General features: G+C 45.0%; 1 protein-coding gene across 1 annotated transcript in view; it reads left to right on the forward strand.

Annotated features, from left to right (window-relative positions):
- The first annotated feature begins 373 nt into the window (after window positions 1–373).
- The window catches only part of LOC139384622 (multiple epidermal growth factor-like domains protein 11), a 52,652-nt gene continuing 33,025 nt past the window's right edge, over window positions 374–20,000 (forward strand). The window contains exons 1-4 of the mRNA XM_071129440.1: window positions 374–518; window positions 7,251–7,397; window positions 8,872–9,006; window positions 19,360–19,488. Coding sequence (XP_070985541.1) covers window positions 374–518; window positions 7,251–7,397; window positions 8,872–9,006; window positions 19,360–19,488 — 556 coding nt within the window. The remainder of the gene's footprint in view (window positions 519–7,250; window positions 7,398–8,871; window positions 9,007–19,359; window positions 19,489–20,000) is intronic.

The following is a 20,000-nucleotide window of genomic DNA, read 5'->3' on the forward strand; positions in this document are numbered from 1 at the left end:
CAATAATAACAATAATAATAATAGCAATAATAATAATAATAACAACAATAATAATAATAACAATAATAACAATAATAATACTAGCAATAATAATAATAATACTAACAATAATAATAGTAATAACATCAAACTAATAATAGCACCAATAATAATAACAACAAAAATAATAATAATAATAATAACAATAATAATAATAATAACAACAATAATAATAACACTGACAATAGTAGTAATAATAATAATAACAATAATAATAATAATAACAATAATAATAATAATAACAATAATAATGATAACAACAATAATAACAATAATAATAACAACAACAAACTAATAATAGCACCAATAATAATAATAATAATACTAATAATAGATGAGTCTGAGTGTGAGCCTTCAGCCTGTCCATTGCATCATCATGAGACTCTGCAGGGTTTCAGTCAGAGCCACAGTAATGAATGAGAATCACAGCCGGTCTGATGAGGCTGGTCGCTCTGATGTCAAAGTCACAGTGTTTGAGAGTGAAGGAGGTTTAGGATCATTAGAAAGAAGATTACCTGCAGAATGACTAATGGATGGGGGGAGAGAGGTGGATAAGAGTGGAGAGAGGAGGAGACGACAGAGATGAAAAGGAGAGGAGAAGAGAGGTGGAGAGGAGATGACAGGAGAGAAGAGGAGGTGGAGATGAGAGGAGAGGAGAGGATATGAGAGTAGAGGGAGGAGAGGAGAGAGTAGGAGAGGAGAGAGTAGCAGAGGAGAGGTGGAGAGGAGAAGAGAGAGGTGGAGAGGAGAGGTGGAAAGGAGAGGTGAAGAGGAGAGAGTAGGAGAGGAGAGGAGAGAGTAGGAGAGGAGAGGTGGATAGGAGAGAGTAGGAGAGGAGAGAGTAGGAGAGGATAGATAATGGTTGAGTGGAGAGAGTAGGAGAGAGTGGGAGAGGAGATGAGAGAGTAGGAGAGGAGAGGAGAGAGTAGGAGAGTAGGAGAGAGTGGGAGAGGAGAGGAGAGGAGAGGAGAGGAGAGGAGAGGAGAGGAGAGGAGAGTAAAGTGGAGAGAGAAGCTTCCTGTCCTGCACAGTGCTGTGTGCTATTAGGACTGCATGGTATGTCATAGGGTCCCTGCTCCACACTGGTGCATGTGTGTGTGCGTGCGTGTGTGTATGTGTGTGTGTGTGTGTGTGCGTGCGTCCGTGCGTGCGTGCGTGTGCCCTCCCTGTCCCTCTCTGACTACCATTAGGACTGCTGTATGAGGGGGAACAGGGACAAGGGATGGATGTCAGAGGAAGGATCAGGGTTGGATCATCTCTGGACGTTTAGAATCACAACGGGGAATGGCTGCAGTATAACAACAGACTGAGGTGAAGCCGTGACCCCCGTGACCCCAGGGCTGATTCATGCCTGGAATACAACTGACAGGATGGTTCTCTTCTCTCCTCTGGATTTCATTAACACGCTGAGGTCCTGGGTGATGAGGGGCTGGCCAAAGATAATGCCTGAAGAGACATCCGGTAGGGCTAGATGGGTACAGGACGATTGTGGAGGAAGAAAGAGGAATTTTTGGATTGGATAGCGAAGTGTGTTTTAAAGATAAATACTACCTCCTCTGGTGAAATGCACTGTGCTTAGGTGTGACATTTCAAATGAATGTTTTTTGTTGTTGTCCCGCTGTGAGAAGCCTTCAAGGTTTTTCCAAAGGCAGACAGCGTCAACAACATTCAGCAGAACATCACTGCCTCTTCTGTGAAAGAGCTCTCTGAGTTTCTGAATGCTGTTTTTATGAATGGTCTGTCTGAGTGCTGTCATTATGGACGGTCTGTCTGAGTACTGTCATTATGGACGGTCTGTCTGAGTACTGTCATTATGAATGGTCTGTCTGAGTACTGTCATTATGAATGGTCTGTCTGAGTACTGTCATTATGAATGGTCTGTCTGAGTACTGTCATTATGGACGGTCTGTCTGAGTACTGCCATTATGAATGGTCTGTCTGAGTACTGTCATTATGAATGGTCTGTCTGAGTACTGTCATTATGAATGGTCTGTCTGAGTACTGTCATTATGGACGGTCTGTCTGAGTACTGTCATTATGAATGGTCTATCTGAGTACTGTCATTATGGACGGTCTGTCTGAGTACTGTCATTATGAATGGTCTATCTGAGTACTGTCATTATGAATGGTCTGTCTGAGTACTGTCATTATGGACGGTCTGTCTGAGTACTGTCATTATGAATGGTCTGTCTGAGTACTGTCATTATGAATGGTCTGTCTGAGTACTGTCATTATGGACGGTCTGTCTGAGTACTGCCATTATGAATGGTCTGAGTACTGTCATTATGGATGGTCTATCTGAGTACTGTCGTTATGAATGGTCTGTCTGAGTACTGTCATTATCCATCCCTCCATTCCTCCACCCATCCCTCTACCCATCTCTCTACCCATCCCTCTACCCATCTCTCTACCCATCCCTCCATCCCTCTACCCATCCCTCCATCCCTCTACCCATCTCTCTACCCATCCCTCCATCCCTCTACCCATCCCTCCATCCCTCTACCCATCCCTCCACCCACCCCTCTACCCATCCCTCTACCCATCCCTCTACCCATCCCTCTACCCATCCCTCCATCCCTCCACCCATCCCTCTACCCATCCCTCCATCTCTCTACCCAATCCTCCTACCCATCCCTCCATCCCTCTACCCATCTCTCTACCCATCCCTCCACCCATCCCTCCATCCCTCTACCCATCTCTCTACCCATCCCTCTACCCATCTCTCTACCCATCCCTCTACCCATCTCTCTACCAATCCCTTCATCCCTCTACCCATCCTTCCATCCCTCTACCCATCTCTCTACCCATCCCTCCATCCCTCTACTCATCTCTCTACCCATCCCTCTACCCATCCCTCTACCCATCCATCCATCCCTCTACCCATCCTTCTACCCATCCCTCCCTCCCTCTACCCATCCCTCTACCCATCCCACCATCTCTCTACCCATCCCTCTACCCATCCCTCCATCCCTCTACCCATCCCTCCACCCATCCCTCCATCTCTCTACCCATCCCTCCATCCCTCTAACTATCTCTCTACCCATCCCTCCATCCCTCTACCCATCCCTCCATCCCTCTACCCATCCCTCCATCCCTCTACCCATCCATCCATCCCTCTACCTATCTGTCTACCCATCTGTCTACCCATCTCTCTACCCATCCCTCTACCTATCTGTCTACCCATCTCTCTACCCATCCCTCTACCTATCTGTCTACCCATCCCTCTATCCCTCTACCCATCCCTCCATCCCTCTAACTATCTCTCTACCCATCCCTCCATCAGTCTACCCATCCCTCTACCCATCCCTCCATCCCTCTACCCATCTGTCTACCCATCCCTCCATCAGTCTACCCATCCCTTCATCTGTCTACCCATCCCTCTATCCCTCTACCCGTCCCTCTACCTATCTTTCTACCCATCCGTCTACCCATCCCTCCATCCCTCTACCCATCCTTCTACCCATCCCTCCACCCATCCCTCCATTCCTCTACCCATCCCTCTACCCATCCCACCATCTCTCTACCCATCCCTCTACCCATCCCTCTACCCATCCCTCTACCCATCCCACCATCTCTCTACCCATCTCTCTACCCATCCCTCTACCCATCCCTCTACCCATCCCTCCATCTCTCTACCCATCCCTCTACCCATCCCTCCATCCCTCTACCCATCTGTCTACCCATCCCTCCATCTGTCTACCCATCCCTCCATCCCTCTACCCATCCCTCCATCTCTCTACCCATCCCTCTACCCATCCCTCCATCTCTCCACCCATCCCTCTACCCATCTCTCTACCATCCCTCTACCCATCTCTCTACCCATCCCTCCATCCCTCTACCCATCCCTCCATCCCTCCACCCATCCCTCTACCCATCCCTCCATCTCTCTACCCAATCCCTCTACCCATCCCTCCATCCCTCTACCCATCTCTCTACCCATCCCTCCATCCCTCCACCCATCCCTCCATCCCTCTACCCATCTCTCTACCCATCCCTCTACCCATCTCTCAACCCATCCCTCCATCCCTCTACACATCTCTCTACCCATCCCTCCACCCATCCCTCCATCCCTCTACCCATCCCTCTACCCATCCCTCGACCCATCCCACCAACCCTCCACCCATCCCTCTACCCATCCCTCCATCTCTCTACCCAATCCCTCTACCCATCCCTCCATCCCTCTACCCATCTCTCTACCCATCCCTCCATCCCTCCACCCATCCCTCCATCCCTCTACCCATCTCTCTACCCATCCCTCTACCCATCTCTCTACCCATCCCTCCATCCCTCTACTCATCTCTCTACCCATCCCTCTACCCATCCCTCCATCCCTCTACCCATCCTTCTACCCATCCCTCCACCCATCCCTCCATCCCTCTACCCATCCCACCATCTCTCTATCCATCCCTCTACCCATCCCTCTACCCATCCCTCTACCCATCCCTCTACCCATCCCACCATCTCTCTACCCATCTCTCTACCCATCCCTCTACCCATCCCTCTACCCATCCCTCCATCTCTCTACCCATCCCTCTACCCATCCCTCCATCAGTCTACCCATCCCTCCACCCATCCCTCCATCTCTCCACCTCATCTCTGCGGTACGTAGGAGTTCCAGTCTAGATTCCTCTGGTCTTCATAGACCCAGCAGGTTATAGACAGATCTGCTTTATTAATGATGTTATAATGGCTGAAGCCCACTCACATATTCTCTCTCTGTTCTGTCAGAGCAACCTCTAATGAGTCTGGAACAGAGAGGACAGCTTGGAAGAGTGTGGAGTTCTGGGAGTCTCAGGAGTGTGTGTTTGGGTGTGAGTGTGTGAGTGTGTTAGACCCAGGGATTCTGTTCTAGTTGAATCCCCAGTGAGTCCTCAGTTCCTCAACCCAGTCCTGCTGAGACAGACTACACACACACACACACACACACACACACACACACACACACACACACACACACACACACACACACACACACACACACACACACACACACACACACACACACACACACAATTTGAGAAGCTCTGCTAATGCTACCAATGCCATCTCTCCCTGGGACTCTACCTTTCTCCCATCTCTGGGACTCTACCTTTCTCCCATCTCTGGGACTCTACCTTTCTCCCATCTCTGGGACTCTACCTTTTTCCCATCTCTGGGACTCTACCTTTCTCCCATCTCTCCCTGGGACTCTACCTTTCTCCCATCTCTCCCTGGGACTCTACCTTTCTCCATCTCTCCCTGGGACTCTACCTTTCTCCATCTCTCCCTGGGACTCTACCTTTCTCCCATCTCTCCCTGGGACTCTACCTTTCTCCATCTCTCCCTGGGACTCTACCTTTCTCCCATCTCTCCCTGGGACTCTACCTTTCTCCATCTCTCCCTGATGACTCTACCTTTCTCCACCTCTCCCTGGGACTCTACCTTTCTACATCTCTCCCTGGGACTCTACCTTTCTACATCTCTCCCTGGGACTCGACCTTTCTCCATCTCTCCCTGGGACTCTACCTTTCTCCATCTCTCCATCTCTCCCTGGGACTCTACCTTTCTCCATCTCTCCCTGGGACTCTACCTTTCTCCATCTCTCCCTGGGACTCGACCTTTCTCCATCTCTCCCTGGGACTCTACCTTTCTACATCTCTCCCTGGGACTCTACCTTTCTACATCTCTCCCTGGGACTCTACCTTTCTCCCATCTCTCCCTGGGACTCTACCTTTCTCCATCTCTCCCTGGGACTCTACCTTTCTCCACCTCTCCCTGGGACTCTACCTTTCTACATCTCTCCCTGGGACTCTACCTTTCCCCATCTCTCCATCTCTCCCTGGGACTCTACCTTTCTCCATCTCTCCCTGGGACTCTACCTTTCTACATCTCTCCCTGGGACTCTACCTTTCCCCATCTCTCCATCTCTCCCTGGGACTCTACCTTTCTCCCATCTCTCCCTGGGACTCTACCTTTCTCCATCTCTCCCTGGGACTTTACCTTTCTCCATCTCTCCCTGGGACTCTACCTTTCTCCATCTCTCCCTGGGACTCTACCTTTCTCCCATCTCTCAATCTCTCCCTGGGATTCTACCTTTCTCCCATCTCTCCCTGATGACTCTACCTTTCTCCCATCTCTCCCTGGGACTCTACCTTTCTCCATCTCTCCCTGGGACTCTACCTTTCTCCCATCTCTCCCTGGGACTCTACCTTTCTACATCTCTCCCTGGGACTCTACCTTTCTCCCATCTCTCCCTGGGACTCTACCTTTCTCCCATCTCTCCCTGGGACTCTACCTTTCTCCCATCTCTCCCTGGGACTCTACATCTCTCCCATCTCTCCCTGGGACTCTACCTTTCTCCCATCTCTGGGACTGTAACTTTCCTGTTTCATTTAGTTCTGTCTCTCCCTGGACGTTAGGGGTTAGAAAGGGGCACTCAGAGTGGAGAGGAAGGAGAGAAAGCTAACTATCACTCTGTCTCTGTCTCTGTCTCTGTGTCTCTTTCTGTGTCTCTGTCTCTCTGTCTCTGTCTCTCTCTATGTCTCTCTGTCTCTGTCTGTATCTGTCTCTCTGCCTGTGTCTCTGTCTGTGTCTCTGTCTGTGTCTCTGTCTCTGTCTGTCTCTGTCTCTGTCGCTCTGTTTCTCTGTCTCTGTCTCTGTGTCTCTGTCTGTGTCTCTGTCTCTCTGTCTCCGTCTCTTCCATTCACAAATCCTTTATAAACGACACTATAATGTATAGAGTAAGTCGCTGGGTAATCTTTTCTCACAGCCGTGGAGGGACAGTGGAGGGCCCCAGACTCTGAGGGAGGGCCCCAGACTCTGATGAGATGAGGGAGGGCCCCAGACTCTGAGGGAGGGCCCCAGACTCTGATGAGATGAGGGAGGGCCCCAGACTCTGAGGGAGGGCCCCAGACTCTGATGAGATGAGGGAGGGCCCCAGACTCTGAGGGAGGGCCCCAGACTCTGATGAGAAGAGGGAGGGCCCCAGACTCTGAGGGAGGGCCCCAGACTCTGATGAGATGAGGGAGGGCCCCAGACTCTGAGGGAGGGCCCCAGACTCTGATGAGATGAGGGAGGGCCCAAGACTCTGAGGGAGGGCCCCAGACTCTGAGGGAGGGCCCCAGACTCTGATGAGATGAGGGAGGGCCCCAGCCTCTGATGAGATGAGGCAGGGCCCCAGACTCTGCCCAGTAAGATGAGTTACTGAGCGGTGTTCCCCATGTTTCCTCCAGGTGTGAACTGTGACAGTGTGTGTGTGGAGGGCCGATGGGGCCCAGACTGCTCCTACTCCTGTACCTGTGAGAACGGAGGCTCCTGCTCACCGGAGGACGGAACGTGTGTGTGTGCCCCCGGATACAGAGGCACCTCCTGCAGACGCAGTAAGAGAACAACAACACACACACACACACACACACACACACACACACACACACACACACACACACACACACACACACACACACACACACACACACACACACACACACAACACACAGATTATCAGAGCAGCTAGACAAGTAAAATGGCCTCTCTGTGTATTTGCATATGTGTTCCTACGTAGACTTGCCTTCATCTCTGTGTGTATATGTCTAGGTAAAATGTAATGTCTGTGTGTGAGTACGTGCATGCCTCTCTATGTGCGTGTACAGTGAGCATGTCTACTTCTTTATGTGCGTCCTTCTGTGTCAGGGAGTTAACCTGCAGCCACCCAGTTCACAGTTCAGTCTATTATAATATTTACACTGAGACAGAGCAGGAAGGATACATCATTCTGACCTGTTAACTCCTCCTCTCATTACACTGAGACAGAGCAGGAAGGAAACATCATTCTGACCTGTTAACTCCTTCTCTCATTACACTGAGACAGAGCAGGAAGGAAACATCATTCTGACCTGTTAACTCCTTCTCTCATTACACTGAGACAGAGCAGGAAGGAAACATCATTCTGACCTGTTAACTCCTCTCATTAGACAGAGCAGGAAGGAAACATCATTCTGACCTGTTAACTCCTCCTCTCATTACACTGAGACAGAGCAGGAAGGAAACATCATTCTGACCTGTTAACTCCTCCTCTCATTACACTGAGACAGAGCAGGAAGGAAACATCATTCTGACCTGTAAACCCTTCCTCTCGCCACTTAGAGAAACATCAATGCAAACTAATTAAGAGCTTAAGGAAGACATATGAGAGGAGAGGAGAGGAGAGGAGAGGAGAGGAGAGGAGAGGAGAGGAGAGGAGAGGAGAGGAGAGGAGAGGGAGGGGGGGAGGGGAGGGGAGAAATTGGAAATAGGAAATGCCATGAGAGTTTGAGTGTTTAATGTTATCTTTGGTGTGTAGTGTCTGGTATTGTCTGGTAGTGTCTGGTGGTGTCTGGTGGTGTCTAGTAGTGTCTGGTGGTGTCTGGTAATGTCTAGTAGTGTCTGGTGGTGTCTGGTAATGTCTGGTAGTGTCTGGTGGTGTCTGGTAGTGTCTGGTAATGTCTGGTAGTGTCTGGTAGTGTCTGGTAGTGTCTGGGGGTGTCTGGGGGTGTCTGGTAGTGTCTGGTAGTGTCTGGTGGTGTCTGGTAGTGTCTGGTAGTGTCTAGTAATGTCTGGTAGTGTCTGGGGGTGTCTGGTAATGTCTGGTAGTGTCTGGTAATGTCTGGTAATGTCTGGTAGTGTCTGGTGGTGTCTGGTAGTGTCTGGGGGTGGCCGGTAGTGTCTGTTAGTGTCTTAGCTTTGTATCTGTGGTTGTCTCAGAAATATATGTGTTTGTAAGTATACACACACACACACACACACACACACACACACACACACACACACATACCTACACACACATTAACCCCCTCACCCTGTCCCCTGTGTTTTCAGTCTGTTCTCCAGGGTTCTATGGTCAGCGCTGTAGTCAGTCCTGTCCTCAGTGTATCCATAGCGATGGTCCCTGTCACCACATCACAGGACACTGTGAGTGTCTGTCAGGATTCTGTGGCTCTCTGTGTAACCAAGGTGAGTTTCTCTAGTCTCTCTGTTCACTCTGCTTCAAACCACTTTCCATCAGTCGTTGTTCTTTCTGCCTCAAACCCCTTACAGTCTCTGCTCTCTTTGTCTCTAGGACTGTTTGGAGATGGGACATAGGTCTCTGTTATCACTCTGCCTCAAACCCCTTACAGTCTCTGCTCTCTCTGTCTCTAGGACTGTTTGGAGATGGGACATAGGTCTCTGTTTTCACTCTGCATCTTTCCACTAGCCTGGAGGCCAGACAGTTTGTACTTTAGCCAACTCATTTGTCTTACCTACAACATTAATTTGTAATTTATTGTCATTTTTTTCAGCAGATATCAACACAGCTTAACTTATTTAAATATGGTCACATTTTGAATTATAATCAGTCATAAACCTGAAGTCTGATATCCTCCACATCACATCGAGCTAATGCTCATCTTCAAGTCTCAGCCAATGTTATTCATTGTTCAGATTGTTCTTTGGCTTAATCACAGAACAATCTGTTAGGACATAAATCTATTAGGACATAGATCTGTTACTGTTAGGACATAGATCTATTAGGACATAGATCTGTTACTGTTATGACATAGATCTATCAGGACACAAATCTATTAAGCCATCGATCCGGTAATATGACATATCTCTATTAGGACATAGATTTGTTACTTTTAGGACATAGATCTGTTAATATGAAATAAATCTGTTAGGACATAAATATGTTAAAATGACATAGATCTGGTAATATGACATAGATCTGTTAATAGGACATAGATCTGGTAATAGGACATATATCTGGTAATATGACATAGATCTGTTAAAAGTACATAGATCTGTTAATAGGACATAGATCTGGTAATATGACATAGATCTGGTAATATGACATATATCTGTTAATATGACATAGATCTGGTAATATGATATAGATCTGGTAATATGACATAAATCTGTTAATAGGACATAGATCTGTTAATATGACATAGATCTGGTAATATGACATAGATCTGTTAATAGGACATAGATCTGTTAATAGGACATGGATCTGGTAATATGACATAGATCTGGTAATATGACATAGATCTGGTAATATGACATAGAGCTGTTAATAGGACATAGATCTGGTAATATGACATAGATCTGGTAATATGACATAGATATGTTAATATGACATAGATCTGGTAATATGACATAGATCTGTTAATAGGACATAGATCTGGTAATATGACATAGATCTATTAATAGGACATAGATCTGGTAATATGACATAGATCTGGTAATATGACATAGAGCTGTTAATAGGACATATATCTGGTAATATGACATAGATATATTAATGTGACATAAATCTGTTCTGACATAGATCTGTTAATATGAAATAAATCTGTTAGGACATAAATCTGTTAGGACATAAATCTGTTAAAATGACATAAATCTGTTCTGACATAGATCTGTTAATAGGACATAGAGCTGTTGAGACGTAGATATGTCATAACATAGATCTGTTATGACCGTTCCTCTCCCCTGCCTGGTCCACAGTGCAATAAAGGCTATAGAGTGGTGAGGAGGAGGAGCTCTGAGGACCCTTTGTGTCCGGAAGTAATTTAGTCATTGTGATCTGTAGTCATTCCAATCTGTAGTCATTGTAATCTGTAGTCATTGTGATCTGTAGTCATTGTGATCTGTAGTCATGATGATCTGTAGTCATTACGATCTGTAGTCATTGTGATCTGTAGTCATTGTGATCTGTAGTCATTGTGATCTGTAGTTGTTACGATCTGTAGTTATTGTGATCGGTAGTCATTAAGATCTGTAGTCATTACTATCTGTAGTCATGATCTGTAGTCATTGTGATCTGTAGTCATTACGATCTGTAGTCATTGTTATCTGTAGTCATTGTAATCTGTAGTCATTACGATCTGTAGTCATTACGATATGTAGTCATTATGATCTGTAGTCATTACGATCTGTAGTCATTACGATCTGTAGTCATTGTGATCTGTAGTCATTGTGATCTGTAGTCATTGTGATCTGTAGTCATTACTATCTGTAGTCATTACTAAGACAAACCCATGTTTTATTCGTAAGAGAAATTTGAAGTGTTTTAATGAGCAGGCTTTCTATCATGATTTGTTTAATTTTGACTGGAGCAGATTGAGTTTATCCCTGATGTGGAAACTGCCCGGAAATTCTTTCATGATGGTTTTTTCCCAAATAGTAAACAAACACGCCCCATTCCGCAGGTTCAGGGTTAAAGGGCGGGATAATCCATGGTTTTCTTCTGAGCTGTCTTGTATTATTTCACGACCGTAATCTAGCCTGGGCTAAAACAAGGAAATCATGTTCTGATGCTGATTGGCTGATTTTTAGGCCGTTACGAAACAAGTGTTATTTTCTTCTCAGGAAAGCCAAGTCTGAATATTTTATGTCTGTTACCACTGATGACCCTGAATGACCCTAGAAAGTTCTGGAAGGCTATTAAGTCTATGTCTGGTCACAGTAATGTTAATGAATTATCGTCATGTGTTTTGAAGGACTCTGTTGCTGTATATGACAAAACTGAAATGCTGAATTGTTTCAATGAGCACGTTGTTATCATCTGGTAGGCTGTTTGATTCAGTGTCCTCTGTCTCTGTACAACCCTGTGTGGATGAACCAGTGTCCTCTGTCTCTGTACAACCCTGTGTGGATGAACCAGTGTCCTCTGTCTCTGTACAACCCTGTGTGGATGAACCAGTGTCCTCTGTCTCTGTACAACCCTGTGTGGATGAACCAGTGTCCTCTGTCTCTGTACAACCCTGTGTGGATGAACCAGTGTCCTCTGTCTCTGTACAACCCTGTGTGGATGAACCAGTGTCCTCTGTCTCTGTTCAACCCTGTGTGGATGAACCAGTGTCCTCTGTCTCTGTACAACCCTGTGTGGATGAACCAGTGTCCTCTGTCTCTGTACAACCCTGTGTGGATGAACCAGTGTCCTATGTCTCTGTACAACCCTGTGTGGATGAACCAGTGTCCTCTGTCTCTGTACAACCCTGTGTGGATGAACCAGTGTCCTCTGTCTCTGTTCAACCCTGTGTGGATGAACCAGTGTCCTCTGTCTCTGTTCAACCCTGTGTGGATGAACCAGTGTCCTCTGTCTCTGTACAACCCTGTGTGGATGAACCAGTGTCCTCTGTCTCTGTACAACCCTGTGTCGATGAACCAGTGTCCTCTGTCTCTGTTCAACCCTGTGTGGATGAACCAGTGTCCTCTGTCTCTGTACAACCCTGTGTGGATGAACCAGTGTCCTATGTCTCTGTACAACCCTGTGTGGATGAACCAGTGTCCTCTGTCTCTGTACAACCCTGTGTGGATGAACCAGTGTCCTCTGTCTCTGTACAACCCTGTGTGGATGAACCATTGTCCTATGTCTCTGTACAACCCTGTGTGGATGAACCAGTGTCCTCTGTCTCTGTACAACCCTGTGTGGATGAACCAGTGTCCTCTGTCTCTGTACAACCCTGTGTGGATGAACCAGTGTCCCCTGTCTCTGTCCAACCCTGTGTGGATGAACCAGTGAGAGCTGGTCAAACTTTTAGCTTTTTGCCATTCTCAGTGCAGGTGGTACGTGGTACATAAAGCCCTGAAATCCTTAGATCAGAGAAAGCCTGCAGGTCCTGATCTTTTGGATCCCTGCTTTTTAAATCTGGTAGCTAATTTCATAGCTGAACCACTTACATATCTGTTCAATCTAACCCTGGAATGTAATGAAATTCCGAATATCTGCAAATCAGCATTTGTCCTACCACTTTTTAAAAAAAGGAGATCAAATTATTTTAAATAATTTGAGGCCAATCTCAAAGCTGTCACCCCTAGTGAAAATACTTGAAACCCCTTGTGATTGAACAGCTAAAAGAGTGTTACGGGATTCTTCCGTCGAAGGAGAGGCGGACCAAAACGCAGCGTGGTTGAAGTTCGTGTTTTTTTTTATAAGAAAAACTATACATGAACAAACTACAAAAACGTGTAAACCCGAAACAGTCCCGTGTGGTACAAACACCGACACAGGAGACAACCACCCACGAGAGACCTAAAGAATATGGCTGCCTAAATATGGTTCCCAATCAGAGACAACGATAAACACCTGCCTCTGATTGAGAACCACTCCAGGCAACCATAGACTTACCTAGAATACTTCACTAAACACAATCCCAAAACCTACAAAAAAACCCTAGACAAAACACACCACATAAATAAACCCATGTCACACCCTGGCCTGACCAAAATAATCAAGAAAACACAAAATACTAAGGCCAGGGCGTGACAAAGAGTTACTAACTCTATTTTATCAATGTACCAATCGGGCTTCAGGAAGAAGCATAGCACAATTACAGCAGCCATGAAGGTTTTAAATGATATCACTGAAGCCCTTGAAAAAAAACAGCACTGTGTCTCACTTTTTATTGATCTCTCTAAGGCTTTTGATACAGTTGATCATGCTATACTAAGGCAGAGATTGTCGAGTGTAGGTCTTTCAGAGCATGGTTTGCTAACTATCTGTCTGATAGAACTCAGTGGACTCAATTTGATGGGCTTATGTCTGTTAAATTGTCTGTCTTTAAAGGTGTGCCCCAAGTCTCTGTAGTTGGTCCTCTCTTATTCACTATTTATATAAATGACTTAGACAAAAATGTCCAAAATGCGCAACTGCATTTTTATGCTGATGATACTGTTATTTACTGTTGTGCCTCGTCTCTGACAAAAGCTTTCCAGAACTTGCAAACTGCTTTTTATACTGTTCAACATACCTTGTGTCAATTGAAGCTTATCCTCAATACTGACAAAACTAAACTAATGGTGTTTTCTAAAGCAAGAAATAGACCTCGGAACCTTTCACCTATTACTACCTGTCAGGGCAAGGAGATTGAGGTTGTAACCTCATGTAAATATCTTGGAATTTTAATTGATGACGGCGTCTCTTTTAAATTGCATATTCAACAACTTACAAAAAAACTGAAGCTGAAATTGGGATTTTATTTTAGGAATAAGGCCTGTTTTTCTTTTGAAGCCAGAAGGAGGCTAGTATCAGCTACATTTATGCCTTTACTAGACTATGGGGATATTTTATATAGGAATGCTTCCGCTCAGTGTTTGAGATCAATTGACACCCTTTACCATGGCACTTTGAGATCTATTTTAAACTGCAAAACCCTTACGCACCCACTGCACTTTGTATACCAGGGTTGGAGTCACTCGTAGGCTCAGGCACTGGTATACTTTTATTTACAAAACCATTTTGGGTTTACCTCCTTTTTATTTGGGCATTTTTATGGTTCAGAAATGTGGTGGGTCGTCTCTTCGTTCGCTGGACTTTATCCTGCTAACTGTTCCAAATGTGCGAACTGAATTTGGTAAAAGGGCTTTTATGTCCTCTGCGCCATCGTCTTGGAACACCTTATAAAATACTTTTAAACTGGAAGAACTTGTCCCGATTGGTGTTTTTAAATCACTGATGAATGATGTTGAGGCTGATTCCCTGACCAGTCAATGTTTTTAATTTGCTGTTTTTGATTTCGTTATACTCTTGTGAATTCTATGGTTTTTACTAGATGACTTGTAGTTTTTCATGTTGTTTGTCTGTTAATTTTTATAATGACTTGGTGCTGCCTATCTTGGCTAGGACGCTCTTGAAAAATATATTTTAAATCTCAATGAGCCCTTCCTGGTTAAATAAAGGTTAAATAAAATAAATAAAGAATTACGATTTGTAGCAATTGTGAACTGTAGTCATTGTGATCTGTAGTCATTGTGATCTGTAGTCATTGTGATCTGTAGTCATTGTGATCTGTAGTCATTGTGATCTGCAGCATTAAGATCTGTAGTCATTGTGATTTGTAGCATTAAGATCTGTAGTCATTGTGATCTGTAGTCATTGTGATCTGTAGTCATTATGATCTGTAGTCATTACGATCTGTAGGCATTACGATATGTAGTCATTGTGATATGTAGTCATTGTGATATGTAGTCATTAAGATCTGTAGTCATTGTGATCTGTAGTCATTGTGATCTGTAGTCATTGTGATATGTAGTCATTACGATCTGTAGGCATTACGATATGTAGTCATTGTGATATGTAGTCATTGTGATCTGTAGTCATTGTGATCTGTAGTCATTGTGATCTGTAGTCATTGTGATCTGTAGTCATTGTGATCTGTAGTCATTGTGATCTGTAGTCATTGTGATCTGTAGTCATTGTGATCTGTAGTCATTGTAATCTGTAGTCATTGTAATCTGTAGTCATTGTGATCTGTAGTCATTGTGATCTGTAGTCATTGCGATCTGTAGTCATTGTGATCTGTAGTCATTGTCATCTGCAGTCATTGCGATCTGTAGTCATTGTGATCTGTAGAGTTGCTATTTTCTCAAGTTTTCTCATGTCAGATAACTCGTGACTCCTGGATGTGTCATTATATTAGTAAACTCTGGTCTAATCAACAAATACGATAGTCAGTTTAAAGAAGGTTAAGGGTACAAGACTGTGTACAGATCTGGCTGTGTTGGAAAAATCACTACATTTCCCATCAAACCAAGTGGCTGCCCGTTGTCACAGTTACAAGCAGCACCAGTCAGAAACGTCCAGCTGACCCTACGCCTAGTCGCCGGTGAATCTCAAAACTGAACTGAACAATGAAGCCCTTCGCCGCCGCTGTCGTCTTATGACAGATACCTCGAACCTCTCCTGACTATTCAACAAAACAATTAAACAATACACTGTTTTTTTCCGTCAAATCTCTTAGTTATACGATTGTAGTTTTTTACTTTTGAAGATGAGGGTGCATTATTTAGGACGTTTGGCAATGAGGACAAAAACTAGCACAGTTCCGCTAGCCACCTAGTTTAGCCAGGGGAAACCGGGGGAAACGAGCTCGGGTCCACTAGGCTAATTCAGGAGACAGATTGTAGTTTTCATTCCCTGATATCAGGAGCTGGCGGTGAACAGTTTGATTAAACAATTCAGAGACTTATTAAACAAATAAATCAGATGACTTATATTTAAGGAGAGCGAATCCAAACAATCCCAAAATCAGCTGTAACTGTCAATAGTAAAACTAAGATTAAAACGATGTTTGAGTGAAACCTGAATACAGAAACTGAATGGGGAAGTCTCTTCCATACAGGGTAGACTCCTCCTCCTCACTACGGTAGACTCCTCCTACTCACTATGGTAGACTCCTCCTCCTCCCCAGGGTAGACTCCTCCTCCTCACTACGGTAGACTCCTCCTCCTCACTACGGTAGACTCCTCCTCCTCATTACAGTAGACTCCTCCTCCTCACCAGGGTAGACTCCTCCTCCTCACCACGGTAGACTCCTCCTCCTCACTACGGTAGACTCCTCCTCCTCACCACGGTAGACTCCTCCTCCTCACCACTCTATAAAGTCTCATCCAGATTTTAAATACATATTACTTTTCCTAATAATAAAATTAGAAATGAATTAGAAAGAGGCAATGGGCAGATATAGAATTCACTTTCATGCCCTTCCCAGCCATAGAGATCCTATTAAATTACTAGAGGGGTTATGTCATCACCCTTCCCAGCGCTGTCTCATAAATATAAGGACTACTATTTAAAATAGGGCTTTTATAAATGGTGCTCGTTTGTCAAGAAGACGTTAATTAACGGCTAGTTCGGTCACTGGGCAGTTGCTTTCTGAAAATGTTTGGCTTTTTAGGTCTACGTCGGTGGTCTCTCGTCCGATACGAGACCTTTTCAGACGTTCTAATCTTTCTGTTGAAATATGAAAGTTTGAAATTAATTGTGGGTTTAAATCTAATGCTCACATGCAGATACAACATCATGTTTGAGGGGCTTGAAAGAGCTCTTCAGAGGAAGATAGCAGCTAAACCCATTGAAATAGAACTAGTTAAGAGCCCTTCAGTGGAAGATAGCAGCTAAACCCATTGAAATAGAACTAGTTAAGAGCCCTCAGTGGAAGATAGCAGCTAAACCCATTGAAATAGAACTAGTGAAGAGCCCTTCAGAGGAAGATAGCAGCTAAACCCATTGAAATAGAACTAGTGAAGAGCCCTTCAGAGGAAGATAGCAGCTAAACCCATTGAAATAGAACTAGTGAAGAGCCCTTCAGAGGAAGATAGCAGCTAACCCCATTGAAATATAACTAGTGAAGAGCCCTTCAGAGGAAGATAGCAGCTAAACCCATTGAAATAGAACTAGTGAAGAGCCCTTCAGAGGAAGATAGCAGCTTAACCCATTGAAATAGAACTAGTGAAGAGTCCTTCAGAGGAAGATAGCAGCTAAACCCATTGAAATACAACTAGTGAAGAGCCCTTCAAAGGAAGATAGCAGCTAAAATAGAACTAGTGAAGAGCCCTTCAGAGGAAGATAGCAGCTAAACCCATTGAAATAGAACTAGTGAAGAGCCCTTCAGAGGAAGATAGCAGCTAAACCCATTGAAATAGAACTAGTGAAGAGCCCTTCAGAGGAAGATAGCAGCTAAACCCATTGAAATAGAACAAGTGAAGGGCCCTTCAGAGGAAGATAGTAGCTAAACTCATTGAAATACAACTAGTGAAGAGCCCTTCAGAGGAAGATAGCAGCTAAACCAATTGAAATAGAACTAGTAAAGAGCCCTTCAGAGGAAGATAGCAGCTAAACCCATTGAAATAGAACTAGTGAAGAGCCCTGCAGAGGAAGAAAGCAGCTAAACCCATTGAAATAGAACTAGTGAAGAGCCCTTCAGAGGAAGATAGCAGCTAAACCCATTGAAATAGAACTAGTGAAGAGCCCTTCAGAGGAAGATAGCAGCTAAACCCATTGAAATAGAACTAGTGAAGAGCCCTTCAGAGGAAGATAGCAGCTAAACCCATTGAAATAGAACTAGTGAAGAGCCCTTCAGAGGAAGATAGTAGCTAAACCCATTGAAATAGAACAAGTGAAGGGCCCTTCAGAGGAAGATAGTAGCTAAACTCATTGAAATACAACTAGTGAAGAGCCCTTCAGAGGAAGATAGCAGCTAAACCCATTGAAATAGAACTAGTGAAGAGCCCTTCAGAGGAAGATAGCAGCTAAACCCATTGAAATAGAACTAGTGAAGAGCCCTTCAGAGGAAGATAGCAGCTAAACCCATTGAAATAGAACTAGTGAAGAGCCCTTCAGAGGAAGATAGCAGCTAAACTCATTGAAATACAACTAGTGAAGAGCCCTTCAGAGGAAGATAGCAGCTAAACCCATTGAAATAGAACTAGTGAAGAGCCCTTCAGAGGAAGATAGCAGCTAAACCCATTGAAATAGAACTAGTGAAGAGTAAGAGGAGAAAGAAATGAAAAGTCCAAATATCCTTGATGGCAGTTAGAATTCCCTCTCTTCCCTCTCTTCTTCCTCCTCCTCTTCCTCCTCCACCTCCACCTTGTCCTCCTCTTTTCTCTAACGAAATAAACTTTTCTTTCAGCATTCAGATTCATTTATCAGTTTGTTCTAACAGAGTCCCTGTCCTTGTGTGGTGCCCCCCCCCCCCCCCCCCCCCCTCTGGCAGGTTAAAACACTGTTCATTCCTGGTGAAAGAATAGCCTGCCCAAGGTCCTGTTCCAAGGTTCTGTAGGGTCCAAATGGAATCCTAGATGAAAGAGAGGACAGTGGGGGGGGCAGGTGAAATATTAATTGTCATTAAAAATGCACAGTCAAGCTGCAGTGTTAATGCTGGCCTTACGCTATCCTACATTAACCATTCTACTCTGCACTGCAGGCCGGACAGACGGATCATTGGAGGAGCTCAATAAATCACTGGCTGAGTCCCAGGGCCCATAAAGCTCTGGTCTAAAGTTGTGTACTGTATAGGGAATAGAGTGCCATTTAGGAAGCACACTAGATCCCCTTCTTTAGAGGATTAACCCTTTAAACGCCTCCTCTTCAATATATTTTTATTTATATAGCACTTAGCAGACGCCTCTGTCAACAAAATTGTACAGGAACAGTCAGTGGATGTAATTTAGCAGGATGTTTGTTTAACCTTTACGTGTGTGTGTGGGAGACCTGTGGGATTTGAACCCACATCCACGACCTTGGTGTTTCTGACGCCACACAGAACTCACATCTTCTCTGATGTGAGGTTGATCATGGTTTGGGATGTACTGTATATTGTCTGGGTGGAAAGCTACTTTCGGTCCCTGTGATGGGGAGAGAGGAGACATGGTTTCATTTTGGTGGAGGATGTTTCAGTATCATGTGCTTCAAATACTGTGAGTCGTAGTACTGTTTTGTCGGTTAGTCTCCATCACTTGTATGTGTGTGTGTGTGTGTGTGTGTGTGTGTGTGTGTGTGTGTGTGTGTGTGTGTGTGTGTGTGTGTGTGTGTGTGTGTGTCAGTGTGTCCCAGTGGCAGGTATGGGAAGGGCTGTGCAGAGCTGTGTATGTGTAGTAACAACGGGACCTGTAACCCCATCGATGGCTCCTGTCAGTGCTACCCAGGATGGATCGGAGAGGACTGCTCAAAAGGTAGGAGCTTCCTGTTCACAATGACTTTACTGTCTTTACTTTCTGTCTCGCTCTTTCTCTCTCTCTTTCTCTCTCTCTCTCTGTCTCGCTCTTTCTCTCTCTCTTTCTTTCTCTCTCTCTCTCTCTCTCTCTCTCTCTCTCTCTCTCTCTCTCTCTCTCTCTCTCGCTCTCTCTTTTTCTCTCTCTCTCTCTCGCTCTCTCACTCTCGCTCTCTTTCTCTCGCTCTCTCTCTCTCTTTGTCTCTCTCTCTCTCTCTCGCTCTCTCTCTCTCGCTCTCTCTCTCTCTTTCTGTTTCTCTCTCTCTCTCTTTCTGTCTCTCCCCCTCTCTCTCTCTGTATTCCTGACTGTCCTCTGATCTACAGTAGTACTCACTGTATTCCAGACTGTCCTCAGATCTACTGTAGTACTCACTGTATTCCAGACTCACTGTATTCCTGACTGTCCTCTGATCTACTGTAGTACTCACTGTATTCCAGACTGTCCTCTGATCTACTGTAGTACTCACTGTATTC

The sequence above is a fragment of the Oncorhynchus clarkii genome, chromosome 26 (genome assembly GCF_045791955.1).
Source record: "Oncorhynchus clarkii lewisi isolate Uvic-CL-2024 chromosome 26, UVic_Ocla_1.0, whole genome shotgun sequence".
NCBI classification, from domain to species: domain Eukaryota; kingdom Metazoa; phylum Chordata; class Actinopteri; order Salmoniformes; family Salmonidae; genus Oncorhynchus; species Oncorhynchus clarkii.